The sequence below is a fragment of the Apis cerana genome, linkage group LG12, assembly GCF_029169275.1.
Source record: "Apis cerana isolate GH-2021 linkage group LG12, AcerK_1.0, whole genome shotgun sequence".
NCBI classification, from domain to species: domain Eukaryota; kingdom Metazoa; phylum Arthropoda; class Insecta; order Hymenoptera; family Apidae; genus Apis; species Apis cerana.
This window is the reverse complement of record NC_083863.1, coordinates 10,485,428-10,501,906: the sequence shown is the minus strand read 5'-3', so window position 1 is coordinate 10,501,906 and position 16,479 is coordinate 10,485,428. Positions and strand designations below refer to the sequence as shown.

General features: G+C 36.4%; 1 protein-coding gene across 1 annotated transcript; it reads right to left on the bottom strand.

Annotated features, from left to right (window-relative positions):
• Positions 1-739: 739 nt before the first annotated feature.
• On the bottom strand, positions 740-16,106 carry LOC107993961 (protein dissatisfaction-like). Its single transcript, XM_062083160.1, has 7 exons — positions 15,750-16,106; positions 15,454-15,569; positions 14,367-14,552; positions 14,182-14,298; positions 13,944-14,107; positions 13,605-13,851; positions 740-13,518 (listed from the first exon to the last, which is right to left on the bottom strand). The coding sequence occupies exons 1-7, from the start codon at positions 15,878-15,880 to the stop codon at positions 13,289-13,291; spliced, it is 1,191 nt and encodes a 396-aa protein (XP_061939144.1). The 5' UTR covers positions 15,881-16,106; the 3' UTR covers positions 740-13,288.
• Between the last annotated feature and the right edge of the window lie 373 nt (positions 16,107-16,479).

The window sequence follows — 16,479 nt, the reverse complement described above, 5'->3', positions numbered from 1 at the left end:
CTCTCTCCTGCGAAATCGAGGCGACGATCGAGGTTAACATCGAGTTTTGGGGGATACACGATCGGTCGTCGCGAGTGTCGAGACGAGATGAGTAATACTAAAACCCAAAATAGCCGTTTTCGGGAGTTCGACCGATCGGAGAAAGTCACACACGAGAAACGGAGAGAAGAGGCACGTAAGGCGAGAGAGAAACAAAGAGAGATAGATAGAAAGAGAGAGTGAGAAAGAGAGAGAGAGGAAGAAACGATAGAAGATTAATAAAAAGAAGAAGGGAGTTTGTTTTTCATTCATTCGCTACCTCATGAGTTATTTACCGTGTTTTTTTACTTAATCTAGTGGGGAAACAAAGACGAAACGAAGCGGAAGAAATAGAGAAAGATACACAGGAAGAACATTGAAGAGAGAAAAGAAAAAATGCAGGAAAATATGTTTTAAAAAAAAAAAAAAGAAAAAAAAGAAAAAAAAAGAAAAAAAAATTGAGATTGATTCAATATACATAGTTGTTCGCGTTTTCCTTTTTTTTAACATCGAGCAATTTTATATAGACGAAATCGTTTTTTGTGAGGATAAAATTAATAACACGTAACGACAATGCACGCGTCTTTAGAGAATAAGTATTGTTCGCGAATCCTGTAAGAAGATCAATTTTTTTTTTCTCGCTATTATTACATTGATTCTTTCTAATAAATTCTTCTTTATCTCCGTTGACTCGTTTCGCGTTCTTTTGTTAGCGCGATCATTTTTTTTTTATTTTTATTTTTATTTTTTTTTTTTATTATTATTACCATTTATTATTATACCAATTATTTGATTGTACGAAATGTTTATGCACGTTCTTCGTTTTTCTGTTCGGTTCACACGTTTGTTTCGCACGATTGCCACGTTCGTGAATGTTGTTCTGTTTACCCGTTCGCTGATACATTTTATAACATTTTATATACGTATATAGATATATAATAGATATTTAATGCATTTATATGTCTTTTTTTTTTTTTGTTACAAATGGGATAAAAGGAAAGCGTATACACACGTAACACACACATAACACACATACGCACACGCATAGCAGAAGTTTCATAGAATAATACATATTGCAGAACATCAGCCTCTCTCTATATACACGTGTCCGGAGAGAAATTCCAATAAACGCGGAGCACAAAGCCATTAAAATTAGAACGAATTGGTTATCGACGTTATATTGCCGGTTATATTAATTCTTTTTTTTTTTTTTTTTTTTTTTCTCATCATAAAAGATGACGGGAAAAAGGCAACAAACGCTTTTGGGTCAGGTCAACATTCGCGACAAGAAGTCGATACGCACGTTGTACATACATTCTATGCATATATACCTTCTGTATCATACGTATGGAAGCACAATGTGTGTCCGAGCCGAAACAGTTCTGACGACGAGTTTTGAATTAAAGGAGAAAAATTACGAGAACGAATTTTTCTTTCCTTTTTTTTTTTCCTCCGTCACTTTTTGTGCTATCTTTTCGGAAACTAACTCGACGCGTTCGAAAAACAACGTGTTGCAAACACGATCGCGGGACCATACCGATTAGCCAAACGGTTAATTATGGGAAAAGACTATCATTCTTATATATATATATATATATAACGATTTAACGATGTTCCTATCCGGAAATCGTTCTTTCCGGTTCCCCTCATTGATCGATTGGATCAATTTAACGCCCCCTTTATATGCTTTTTTTTAGAACTGTTTCGATTTGGAACCCTGTGCCACGTATTATTCTTTCTTTCTTACGAAATCTTACCCGCGAAGCTCGATGGTAACAAACGATTTATCGAAGACACGTGTAAAAAAAATGCAAAGCAAACTAAGCGCAAATTCAGCATGATGATTGGAAAAATCGATACGGTATCGAGAACACAGGAATCGGCAAGAACACAATTGAAAGAAAGAAGGAAAGGATGATGAGAAGCGCACACGACAACGACGAGGAAAGCGCGGAAGCACGAGTGTTACAATGTCTTTTCGCCGATCGAGAAACAGGCGAGAGATGGAAATTCAGGGATACTCAGGATCGTGCGAACTCGTGGCCCATCGAGCTGAATCGTCGGAAAGTAATACATCCGCACGTATATTTTACACACGTATCGACCCGCAAATGGACTTCCGAATGACATTTTTCACGACAAGAGAAAAGTACAAGTAGTTTGCTTGGAAACGCAACGAGTGACCGGACTCGGAAGGATGAATGAAACGGACGAGTATACACGCTAGTCCGACATGGTTCCCTGCTCATGGAGGAGAAATCAAACGAAATTTTTTGGACACGAAGAAATGAAAAGAAAAAGAAAAAAAAAATGTAAAACTCATTTGGGAAACATTCGTTTCAACACGTGGTGGTAGTGCAGAAAAACACACGCGCGACATAGATAACAATGTGCTGTAACAATGGGCAAAATATATATATATATATATATATATACACGCACACGAGTGACGATCGAACGAGAAGGGCTGACGACAAACTGGACGGGCAAAAAAAAAAAAAAAGAAAAAAAAAGGAAAAAATAGAAAATAGAACCGAAAATAACGAAATCATTATCACTTCAACAGCAAAGAAGAGGACAGCTTTCGTTTTATATACACATATATATTATATATACATATATTCTATATTGTAGAATATAGGGAAGAAAAATGGATTGTATGAAATTACAAAAAATAAATAAAAAAAAAAAAAAAAGAAAAAAATAATAAAAAAAACAAAAGGACTCACAAGATGAAAAAAGAAGGGAAATATAAAATCAGGTCACGACCCTCAGCACGACGCTAGGGATGACCGTGCAGAATAATAATGTTCTACTTCACTTTATCGAAATACACGAAACGCAAAAGGAGAAGAAAACGGACTTACCTATCTTTACGCATACCGCAACACACACACGCATACTATATACGTACATTATATATATATATAGATATATGAATATACGTAAATTATTATACGCACGCCGAGGATGGTACGTGGGATCTTTTGAATGAGAAAGAAGCGAGGAAAATAGAAGAACCTATGAAAGGACGTTGACGAAGGACAAGTGTGGGATATAAAGTGAAAAGTGGGGAAAAAAAAGAAAAAAAAAAAAGAGACATCCATGTAATTTGTGAACAATGATTGCATGTATAACGAACTAAATAATAATCGTAACGGGATTACTTAATCATAATTGAAAATAGAACGGCAACACACGCCGTTTCATTTTTCTGTTTCCTTTTTTTTTTTTTTTTCGTCGCGAAACCGATCGCAAAAGAAAATACGATATAATACGAAGTATCTTCGAATCAACGATATTCAACGGAAGATTGAGAGAACGACGATTTTTTTTTTTTGAAGGGAAGGAAAATATATAATTGCGAAATATTGCTGAATAATAAGGGACAAGTGGAAAAGATGTTACTTGGAAGTTAACACGTGCTTGAAAAGAAAGAAGAAAACACTATTTTCCTGATATAAATGATAAATAATATAGAGGTTGCGCATTGCCGACGGAGACAACCTCCGCGCTTGCATTTTTTTTTTTTTGCTTCGCACTCGCTACTTTGGGTATAATAATGACTTTTTTGTTTTAATTTTTGTGCTACCGCGGGGCTCGTCGATCCACTCGTCGCTCTCGCTCGTTTCGATCTTGCGTTTATCTAGTTCTTTTCACCAGCTTCGAGAACGAAGGGGTAAGGAAAAATGGTGGGGAAAAATATCGAGTGAAAAGAAGAGACACGAAAGAAGAAAAGTGAGAGGAAGATGAAGAGGAGCAAATAAGTTTTACCGTAATTAAGGACGAGAGACGTGACGAAGGCGAGCCCTGTGATTACTATAATTTCACCGTAATTAATTCATTTTTTGTCTACTTTAGTTTACTTTAATTGCTACTATTCTATTATTAAAGAAAAACTTCTATATAATCACTTACACACTATCGAATACTTTACTTATTATCGCTACTATTACTACTACTACTACTATTACTACTACTACTACTACTACTACTACTACTACTACTACGCTACTACTACACACTACTATTATTATTACCTAATATCTACTACAGCCTGTATTTTTGTGTCTTGGATTTGATCATTTTTATTCTTTTTTTTCTTTTTTTTATTTTTTTATTTTCTTTTTTTTTTTTTTTTTACTACTTTCGTGAATTCCGTGTAAAACACAAATGAAAAGGAAAACTCGTTCTTTTTTTCTTGATCCGAGGAACTCGTTCCGATGATGCCTACCAGGATAAAGATTTCATAATTTTTTTCCGTTCATTCTAATTTCTTTCCCCTCACTCCTCTTTTTGCAATAATCAAATAGAATACCGTCGAATCATAGGGTGTTTATTTTTTCGTCGTACATTTTGTTTCTTTTTTTTTTTTTTTTTTAAATTCGATTACGGGAAGGAAATACATTGTTCGGATACGTACGAACGTAAGAACGATTGTTGATAAAACTTTGGTTTGGCGACGGACGAGAGATCTAAAAAGAAGGGAAAAAACGAGGGAATGAATTAATAAGATATGGCGTATAATAATCTTAATGTTTATAATAATAGTAATAATAATGAGGGAAAAAAAAAAGAAAATACTAATTCTAATTATAACGATAAAACGCTGATCGCAATTTTTTTTTTTTTTAAGCAATTAATAATAGAAACTCGCGAATTCGAAGTGAGAAAAATGTATTTGTCGAAAGGACGATAAAACGAAGAAAAAACGGCCTGCGCGATCGAGGAAAAAAAAGTTCATGAAATTAATTAATAGAAGAAAGAGAAAAAGAAAGGAAGGGAAGAATGAAATGGAATGAAGTACCGATTGACAGGCACGAATTTCCTCGATCGAGGGAACAAACGCGTGTTTCTTCTTTCTGGTTTTCGACTATTGTAACGATCAACAAATTTTTTCGTGTGTCGTCACGGTTTCAGTTTTTTTTTTCCTCGGGATGATCTTTACTCTTTTTTTTTTCTTTTTTTTTTTTTTTGGTGTTGTTCGATGTTTTATCATTATTATTATTATTATCGTCTTACTATTTTTTTTAAGCTCCTTTTTCCCCGAATTTTCTTTGATTTTTTTTCTTTTTACTTATTATGGTCTTTGGTAGAATCGATAAATTCTGTTATTCTCTTTTTATGGTTTTTTTGTAACTCGTTGGAAATCGCGAACTCCTTTCGGATTCACCTTTACACGCATACACGTACACACACGCGTGCGCGCGCCATGACGCGCTATCCCCCCCCTCTTCATACATACACACACACACACACATTATACACACATGCGCGCGCGCGCGCGCGTTACACGAACACTTTTACGAAGCGTATTAAGGGAAACATATTTTCGATCTTTCGAAAGAGAAATCTATGGTGTTTTTAGTGGATAATATTTAAAGTTTAACTACATACTATATGGATAATCATTAAGTACACGAAGCATAGAGATAAAATACATAGACATGTAAGGCAGGAAAAAAAAAAGTATATATTTTAGCGGGCCGCTTCCCTCCAGATGCTAAATTTCTGCATTCGGCGGTTGGCCGAGTGGTCATCGTGTGAAGAAAAATGAAGAAGAAAAAAGAAGGAAGAAACGAAATGGTGTGTCTTGTTTTCCGAAAATCGATCGATCCGATTAATTGATTAATTGATAATTAAAAAGAAGAGGGAAATTGTTGAAATGAAATTTTCGGGGCGCTTTTTTGTGTTCGACGAAGAGATCACAAGAGGTTGAAAAGAGAAAAAAAAGGAAATTGAAAATATAGAAGAGGAGAAGATGGATAAAAAAGAAAAAGGAAGGAGGAGCTGCGTTTCTCGTTTTTTTCTGGAGGGGGAGCACCCGCTAGCGAGTTTGGATTAAAATTAGTAGGTGAACGTGAGGAATTGCCCTGTATCATTGAAAACGCAAAGAGAGACGATTCGAAAAATAAAAAACCGGACTAAAAAAAATTTGACGAAACGAAAGAAGCAAAGAACGAACGAAAGAAAGAGTGGAGAAGAGGGAAATCATAAAATGGGAAAAGGGAAAGAAAGAAAGTTTCTTTTTTTTCGACACCAGGATGTAACCAGATGATGAAAAGCCGTGCGTGTAAACAGAATTATATATGAAAGGGAAGCTGAAATTCTGTTTTTGTTTTCCGCACAGATCACAGATTTTTGTAACGAGACGCGTATCTTTATTTCTCGATCGAATCCATCAGCACACGTACTTGCATATATGATTACTTGAAAAATGATACATAGACGCAACAACAACAACAACAACAATAACAACAACATCGTCAGTATACGTATGTACGTACGTAATTATATTGTACACATATGGAAAATAGAACCGTCGCGCATGCAAGAAAAACGGGAAATGGTATATATAAAACAGTAACGAAGGATATGATACGAAAAGAAGAAAGGAAACAAAGAGACCGATTCTCTCCGCCTGTAATAAGTGTTTAAGAGTTTATTAACGAACCAGATTTACCATAGAAAAGCTATATTATATATATCGATATATATATAAATATATATATATAGATTATTCTATATATTTACACCGTAATAACGTCATATATATTTTGTCAGTTTTTTCTTTGTTTTTTAAGCTATATAAAAGAGGAATATCGCAGTGGAAAAAAAAAAAAGAAAGAGAGATAAATAGGTTTAAATACGAGAAAAAGAGAGATTAAAATGTTAAATAGAAAAGAAAGACGCAAGATTAAGTAGCGTGGAGAAAGCTTGCAGTGAGAAGTTGATGAAAAGAGGATAGAAATCGTAAATAATTATAGTAATAATAATGGAAACCGGATGGCATTTAAAGGTACCTATTAATTAAATAACAATTATTATTAATAATAGTAAGGTTTTTAACGTTCTAATGCAAGAGTGTCCATGCATCAAGAGTCTTTCTCCGATCTTTTTTTCTGATCCTTTTATTTTATTTATTTATTTAATTTTTTTTTTTTTTTTCATATTTTCTTTTCCGGCCGAACTGCCGATGTGTGTCCTCTACGTGGATTTTAACGAGATTTTTTTATTCCTAATCTTTCAATCTTTTAACGTACAAATAAAGGGGGAAAGGATTATATAAATTCACTCAAACTGATCTCAACGGAACTGGAAATATAATCGAATACGTCTGTAAAAAATCTGAGGATAGGAACGCATGGGCGGTGGTAATCCATCGAGAAGTCAACTTGCAACCTTTTAATTATTTTTTCCTCGATTACTTGTACGTTAAAAGACGAAACGACGAGGAGATATTTCGTTAAAATCTTTGCAGAAGACTCGTAAATAGTTTCACCTTTATTTTTTCCCCTCTCTTCTCTCTCTCTCTTTCTCTTTCTCTTTCTCTTTCTCTTTCTCTTTCTCTCTCTCCTTATCATCCAAAACAACAGTACTCTTTTTACATTTGACACCTACGCCGCATCTACGAAGCGTGACATTGATATACAAATCATAAGTGCAATAGTTGTTACAATAGAACCCATGGGATTTTTTAACAAGGCGTGGCCGCTGGTTGGCCGACCTCGACGTCACGGGCGTCCAGACAAATCACTGCCGTCGTCAACCCCTTAATAATATTATATTTCCTTTTTCGTCTCGCGATCCTTCTCTCCTCCCTATCTCGTTTTTTTCTTCTTTTTCTTTCTTTTCGTTTCTTTTCTTTCTTTCTTTTTTTTTTTTACTTCTTTATTTTTCTTTTTCTCTTTCCCTCTTTCCCCCCTCCCCCCTCACTCTCTCGTCTCCTCCCACTTTTCTAAGCCACGTTTAGAGGGACGCGAGACTTGGGCCTTATGAACGTTTCGAATCGCGGATGGGGACGATAATAAACGGGACGACGTTCGACGCTCGACGCCCGCGACGAGAGTGGCCGTCGCGGCGCGCCCCAACACAAGACTACCTCGCAAATTTCAGAGCTACAAAGCAGATATTAACCGTACCTCAATTACACGCATATACGATAGAACGCAGAGAAAAAAATAAGAAATAAAACTAAAGCCAGCGACAAGAACATAGAGAATGATTATGAAACAGATTAAAAAAAAAAAAAGAAAAAAAGAGAAAAAAAAATATGAGATAACGAATACGATGAACGAGATAATGAAGGAAACAACAGTCGTGTATAGGAAAGAATATTTATAGATTTATACGAGCCGTGTTTCAGTTACCGGAAAATATATATTTTTCTCTCATCTTTTCTTCCTTTTTTATTTGTGTAAATCGGTATATTATATAGATGATACGATATTTTTGCTATACGTATTAAACGTATACGCACGTTGACAGAGGCACCTATATTTTCTTACTTTCATTTCAAAATCATCATGTAAATTGATCGTTTGCACGACGTATATCGGATGAACGACGCATCGCGTCGTTTGACACGCGCACACAAGAAATTTCGATCGATCGATCGAGAGGTGATCGCCGTCAGCACAACACAATCTTCGAACGATCTCTCTTTATTTATTATATATATATATATATATAAAAAACTTTTCGTTTCATCATCAATTAAATATCAATAGTTATAAAAGTGCATATATGTATACATATATATATATATATAAAATGCGGCGATACAATCGTGATCGATCGATCCGATCGATGGATCACACAAAGTTTACGGTTTTCGTTCGATCTGTTTCGTTTCCTTCACTCGTTTCGGATAAGACGTGGACGAGTTCGAAAGCAACAGTGGAGACACGATATATATAATATTATACATACTCTTCGATGGTTAATAATAATATTAATAATAATATTAATAATAATATTAATAATAATAATAATAGAATGAAAAAGAAGAAGAAGAAGAAGAAGAAGAAAATCGCGCGAGAGAGTAACATCGCAGACAGTTATGATGAATCCAGCAGAAAAAAAAAAGGAATAATGTGTCCCCAAACCCCATCCACAGAACCTCCTCCCCCCTCCCCTTTCATACAATAGGAAATAGTTGAACGTGAAATAGCGATGATAAAAACAATTATGAAATAGAATTATTGTGTTCGCGAGCTCTGTCGAGGCGAGAGCCCTCCAATGTCGAAGAAACAAGCGAGCTCCATTCTTTATTTTTTTTTCGCGACTCTTGCTCGTTCATCTTCGACTGAGCCCTCTCCCTTATGAATGTATATAGTGTGAAGTATAGCTGGAATTCCCCGTTTCTCGACGATCTTTTCCCTTCGTTCGAGTCTTCCGCTTCGAATCGGTGTTCCCCTTTCTCCCCTTTAAACCCCTCCCCCTCCCTCCCTCCTCCCCCCTCCCTTCCCTCCCTCCCACAATATTTTTTTACCGAGAAGTTATTATATATAGAGAATCGAGAATATCTTACACCTGTTGAGAATTGATCCTCGAGTATCTCGTGTCTCGGGAACCTGTCGAGATCCTGTCGGATATTGGATAAGGGCGAACGAGAAAGATACTAAACGTTCTTCGATCGTTCGAAATAACAGAGAGTTATATAAGGAACAAGTGGAAATGTTTGGAAGAGGCGAGAATAGTATTTTACTTCGAAACGGAGATATAGTATTTTTCGTCGTTTGTTCCTATTGTTGATTAACGCGCGTGTCACTGCCACAACCATCGAAAAATCGCTTCGACAGCAATAAAAGAAAAAAAATTAATATCCGTAGACACGACGGGTTCTCGTAATACGATTTACACGAGGTATAAAGATATTATATTGTAATTGTATTGTAAAGCTGCTCGTGACGATGAAGTTGGGATTATTATCGTAGATGCACAATTATACGTTACGAATGTTGAAAAGGAAGCAACGAGAAAATGGGAACGTTGGACGGAGAGGTGGCGGCCTCGAGATTTCTTTTTTCTGTTGTGGTCCATCGTCGAAGCGGAAGAGATCGGCGAGAAATGAGGAACGATGGTCGTCAGAGCCGACAAACCTGTTATATTTCGTCACGTCGAATTGCCCGAGAGCGTCTCGAGGATAGTTGAAATTTAGAAGCGCGAATAATTATATTATTTGCGGCATGTTTTAACGAAACATGAATAAAATTTCGTTTCCCTTCTTTTCGACTCGTGACTCGTCTCGGGCTCGACGGGCGATGATTTGTTATTATACCGAAATCTGTTAGTTTTTTGTCCTACATATTAGCGTTAAAAATAGAATGGGAATAGTAGAAATGCCGTTGTGTTGTTTTTTTGTCTCTTTTCTTTTTTTTTTCTTTTTTCTTTTTTCTTTCTTTTTTTTTCTTTTTTTTTTTTTTCATATGTAATAAAAACGAAGAAGAAAAAGTATACGTAATTAAGAATCATTAGGAATTTCATCATGGATATAAATGCGGATAATTTACGAAAATGGAAGAAAAAACGAAACGATTAAAAAAAAAAAAAGAATAATTAAACAAAGCAAAGAAATCCGATTTTGAATAAAAAGGTAACGAGAAAAGTTGAGAAAACGAAAAAAATGGATAATGTTAATTCGATTCGCGTAAATGGTTGAAAAGATACAGGAAAAATCGGGCGAGACGCCGATGTACGCGCGTCTTTTTCATTTTGTAACGCTCACGCGCCAGCTGACGTCGCTTTTCTTTTTTTTTTTTTTTCGAATAAACGCGCGAGCAAACGTCCTGTTTTGTTCGTGCCATCAAAATTCGGAGGAAAAGAGAGGAGAGAGAAAAATAAATAAACGAGCAAAAAAAAAAAAAGAAAAGGAAAGAAAAGAAAAAATTGCGAGGTGAAAAGTCGCTTTTAGCCTGCTTGCTTTTCGCAAAAGAAGAAAGGAATAGAAATAAAAAAAAAAAAAAGGAAAAGAAAAAATACGTATATCATTCGCTTCCTTCCCTTCGTCTCTGAGCAAAATTGATCGTTCTTTGATTAATATGTTATTCCTATTATTATTAGTACTCTATCTAACTATTATTATATATTGCTTATTATTCGTATTCTTATTATTCTTATGGTATTAATTAATTAAGAAAGTTCAACGGGGAACGAAGAATGGCGAAAAGTGGACGTTAAAGCGCGCGCGTGAGCGAAGATGCACCGTGATCATCAGCGAGCGACACGCTCGACGAGAACAATTCCTCACAGAGAGAAGATAAAATAAGAAAAAAAAAACGTAAATAAAATAAAATAAAGTAATATTATATATATAGAGAGAGAAAGGGAAATAATAATAATAACGATGAATTGAAAGAAAAAGACCGACAAACGATAAACGCAGCGAGATTTACCGATTTACTTAATCGCAAAATTTTATGTAACTTTAAAAATAAAATTCTATTTGAATGTAAGTGCGTTAAACAAGGAGAACGGTATAGGAATATTATTATTATTGTAAAATGAGTGGATTAAAAAAAAAGCTAAAAAAAAAAAAAGGATAATGTCAAAAAGGAAGAAAACGAAAAAGCGAGACACACACTTCACGAATAGATTTTTCAAGAAGGTATAAGGATTTTCTTCATTCGTTTTTTCTTTCTTTTTTTTTCAGTTTGACATATATATAAACATATATATATTTGTGCGTTTTGATGCTGTAAAGAAATCGAAGGCAAACCGAAGAGCATAGAAAACAAAAAAAAAAAAAGAACGAAATATGTTCTTCAAGTTCAGAGAAAATAGCTTAAATGGGTTTCACGAAAGTCAGGAAACAAAAAAAAAAGCAAGGAGATGGAAAAAAAGAGCAAAGAGTAGCTAGTGCAAAGTTTCGCTGAGATCGTATTTCAAATTCGAGAAGAAAATCGTTTTAAAAAAAAAGAAAAAAAGAGAAAAAATAGAAACGATTATCCTTCTTCCAAAATTCTTTCATACTAATTTTTCGATGTATCGATCGAATTGTCAATTTTGAAACATAATTCCTGTGGTCCAAGAACGATAAAAAAAAAATTTCATATTCTTTTCCTACGATCCTCATTCTCATCTTTTTTTCGCACTTTATCGAAATAATTTTCGACGATCGATGATTCATCCGTGATTTTCCATCGATCATTTCCCCTGTTTTCTCCACGTTTTTTTCCATTCACGAAAAATCTTCTATCTTGAATTTCTTGTTTGTCCTCTCCCATTTTTTTTCCACTCCATACCTTTCAATTCCGCTATCCGTCTCTGTCTTTGTTTTAGTTCACGGACGAAAAAGGAAAAAGAAAAAAAAAAGAAAAGAAAAAAAGAGAAAAGAAAAGGAAAGAAACAAAAATAAACAAAATCGCACTCGGAGCTATTTTTTTCCCCTCCGCAACTATGTAAAATAATCGAGACAGTTTTTTTTTTTTTTTTTTTTTTACCATTATACATATTCCGGACAGTGAAACGACAGAAGAAGAAAATGAAAAAAAAAGAAGTGACAGTTGTCTCTTTTGGGTTGAACAATTTTTTACATGCATACACACGCAGAAACACACGAGGACAAGGAAATAATTAGAGATCAATCTATAATGAATTTATGTGTAACGTTCAATTGAGGATTGTATGTAATTGTATATATATATATATATGAGTACAATGCAGTCCATGAGTTAAGATACATTCTCCTTTTTCTACCATGAAAGAATAAATTATTCTAGTTAATAAAAAAAAAAAAATAGTGTGCGTTAGTGTCTCTTTTTTTTCTTTGATGCCAATCTTCCCGATAATCATCCATATAAAGTAATTTTATTTATCGTCGCAGACGCCCATACACTGTGTAAACGAATTTTATTGTTGTGATGTGAGAATAAACGTTTCAGAAATTCAGAGGGTTTTGCTGAAATAAACCGTAAATACGCGTTGCCTATATCGTATAATCTCTATCAATATTCCATAAGTTTCTTATCCACAAAAGTAAATATTTCGAAGATAATATTCTTTCGCATATCTCGAAAATATATATATATATATATTTAGTTTCAGAAAATGCTAACGTTTTAATCTATCGGCAAAGACTCGAAGATTTCTTTTTTAGAAAAAAAAAAAAAAAAAAAAAGAAGAAAGAGAAAATATAATTATTTCGCAATTAGAAAGAGCAACGTTTCGTTCTACTTCTATTATTACTGGAACATTCTTATTTCTATATATATGTACATTGTTTAAGATTGCGATTTAAGACTTAACAGAATTACATCGTAATTTACACAACCGATGCGAAGAATTGACTAGACTTTACGTAAAATTTTCAAACTTTCGTCTGATCGGCATTTTCTCTTTGAACCGAGATTCGAGATTCGAGAAAGAGAGAGAGAGAGAGAGAAGAAGAAAGGACGATCGATCGAAAGTACAATTATCTTTGAAATGATGGTCGGTATAAACTGGTTAGCCGTTTGAGAAGCGTTATATCGACCGAGTCGAATTGGCGTTATGTCGGTCTGAGAGCGCTGACCATGTCGCCCAACAATCGTTCCACGCTAACATCCCCTACTGTCGGTTTGAACAGCAACTCCTGAAGGGTTGATCGGCAGAGTGCTCGCGCAGAGGGTAACAACAGTAAAAGTCGTCCAACTCTTCGCGCATCCCTTTCGCAAAACACGGCTACCGTCTGCTCCTGCAACGCCGTTATTCGTCCCGGTTCGCAGAGCCCTCGCGACTCTTAGGAAAGAAGACATACGACATATTTCATTTCCCGTATAAGAATATCTCCTACGGTTATTAATCAATGCAATCGATTATCTTACCCCCTTTGAAAAGAACTATAGCCTTGAGGCAAGCGTATTCCGAATGATCGACCCTGAGGAGAGCGCATTTTGCCAATAATTCCCTCAATTTCCTCGCTTCGTCGACCAGCGTTTCCTTTCTTTCGGATGATAAATCGTTCGGTACGAGAGTGGCCTCCTCCACGGGGAAGTTCCATTGCGCGGCGGTGAGCACGAAAAGCTCGCTCCAAGATTCTTCCAGTAGGATAGTCTGGTCTCTGTAGGGCAGCTTGAAGAATGAATTATTTGTAACGTAAGTACCGAGAGACGGTAAGGGATCAATGTTAGTTTTTATTTTCTTTATCGATTAATAAAAATTACTTGCAAAAAGGAATGAATACTTCTTGCCCATCTGACAGCAAAGAAGAGCAATTTCGCTGCGAATTCGTAGATATTTTCCGTGGGCAGGATGGAGAAGCTGGAGATATATTCGGTCGATCCGGAATTAGCAATGGACGGTGTTAATCGAGCGCTTGCCAACTCCTCTGCAAGACGAACGCGTTCGGCGATCGATCGGTCAAATGAATCGTGCGTTTAACTAATTGAGAATCGTGCTTACCCTTCGGTTCGATTCTAGCGTCGATCGATCCAGCTTCCTCCGAGCTCGTCACTTCGTCCTCTTTCGCGGCGTTCACTGTCAACGATTCCGTTGTCGGTGAACGGGGTAAAAAGTGTGCTGCGAAATAGGTAAATAATTATATTTCAATAATTTCATTTCGCTTCGAAATTGGTTTCGTTGCTTACCGACCGACGGGGTGAAAGCCGACATGGTCGGCTTGAAAGGGAACAGCGCAGGATACAGAAGAGGATGGTAAGGGTTGCTCGCTGCGTGATAAACGTGTGGAATTCCAGGATATAATCCCGAGGGACCTCTCCTTGCGGCTGCAACCAGGGACGATGTATTTCGTGGAGCTCTTTCGTGTTGCACCGCTGTGAGTATCATAGTTTCTTAATAATTCACAATCGATTATGCAGACGGACGAGTTGCGGTCGAGCGTTTGATGGGAAAGGATGGAATTGTAAAAACTTTCTCCTTTGAAAAGAATTAACCCTCCCTTGCTCGATGTTTCTATATATATATATATATATATATATATATATATATATATCGAAGCAAAATCAGCTCTTCTCCCCTTTCGAATTATTTTATCTTCCTTTTTTTTTCTTTTTTTTTTTTTTTCGTTCGACAAGGATAATCAAACTCGCCAGAAGCGCAGACCACCACTAATGGCACCTTTTCTACCCTCCCTCGCTAATTGATATCTCCGTGCAATCAAGTGTTTGGATTATCGGGTCGGGCTGGAAGTGTTTACAAAACCTGTGAACGTCAGGCTGCTCGTGACACCGCTCGAGGCGAGGCTAACTTTCCGGATTCTGGCGTGAGCAAGCGCGAATATAGAATTTCATGTGGGTGCGAGCACCCCTTTTTTTCTCCCTCTCTCTCTTTCCCCCTTCGAGTACTCTTTCTACTCCTTTTTTTTTCGGGGAACGTCTCCGTGCATTGTAATGTCTGTGTGTTGGCTACGAATACTCGTTTGTTGTGCGCGCGTGTGGGTATGAATAGATACGTAACATCAAAAAATGGGGAACGTATCGAGGTTTCTGTCATCCCCAAGCTTTCTGACAGACGAGACGTTGTCGAACTTGGAGAGTTCAACAATGTCGATGCCGAGTTTGGACAGGGAATATCTCCTCGTTCGACTCGTGTATTTATAAACGATGACGATATTTTTTTTCAAAGTTGCGTCGGTTAATATTGTCGTTGTGCGAAAGATGTGATAAAATTCGCGTTTAAGAATAAAAGCTTAATCACCGTTGAAACGAAGCGTACCATCTCGTTTCATGTTGACCTGAAGGCACTTGGTAAATCGACATGCCTGGCATTGATTACGACGAGAAACGTCCACGATGCAACGTCCGTTCTCCTTACAAACGTAATCGAGGTTTCTGCACAATCGAATCGAATATTAGTTAGAGCTTGATTACAATTTATCTTCTATCAACATCGATTTATAATGAAAAATGGTAGAATAATGCTTCCAAAAAAAAAAAATGATTCTTTCTCTGTTAATAAATTATTCATATATATTCTCGAACGAATTTTTAAATCGACAGCAAATTAATTACCTTGCATACCTGCGGATCGACCGCTTGAAGAAGCCGCGACATCCGTCGCAACTCGGGACTCCATAATGCTTTCCGGACGCTTTATCACCGCAAACTTTGCACAAACTTTCACCCCGGCTGTTGTCTTCCATTTTTTGTCCTGAAACCTGGCCATCAAAATGCAATTATCCAAGGAAATTACTCGAGCCGCGTGAAATTACAAAACCGTTGCTTTCTAATTCTTCTTAACTAATTTCCTTTACCAACCGGATCAAAGGATTATTCTCGCGAAATAATTAACCTAGAGCTTTCGCTATTACCCGTCATTTTCAGTGGCGCAACGCGATACGGTTATCGTGATTCCTCCATTCGGTTCCAAGGAAGTTATAGCCGTCATTGCATATTGCAATATGTAATGAGAAGTTCGACGATTATATTAAACGTCGTTCGATGCTCGCGGCTTATTGACTTCAAGTTCAACCACTATTAAAAACGCTTTAGTTTTTTATTCTTCTCGAACAAGACCTGTTCGAGATCTCCCCTCTCAGAAACAACGGTCTCTGGAAAAACGTGAAACGCGCGCGAACAGAGTTTCGAGGAAAAGGTGGGGAAAGGTGAAATATCCTCCGACACTTCCATTGACTTTTGCAAACCCCTTTTGCCTGTTCTCCACCTCTTCTGGTTCTCCATATCCCTCGATTCGAGGGAGAGAGAGAGAGAGAGAGAAAGAGCGTGCTCCCTCTTGAATCGA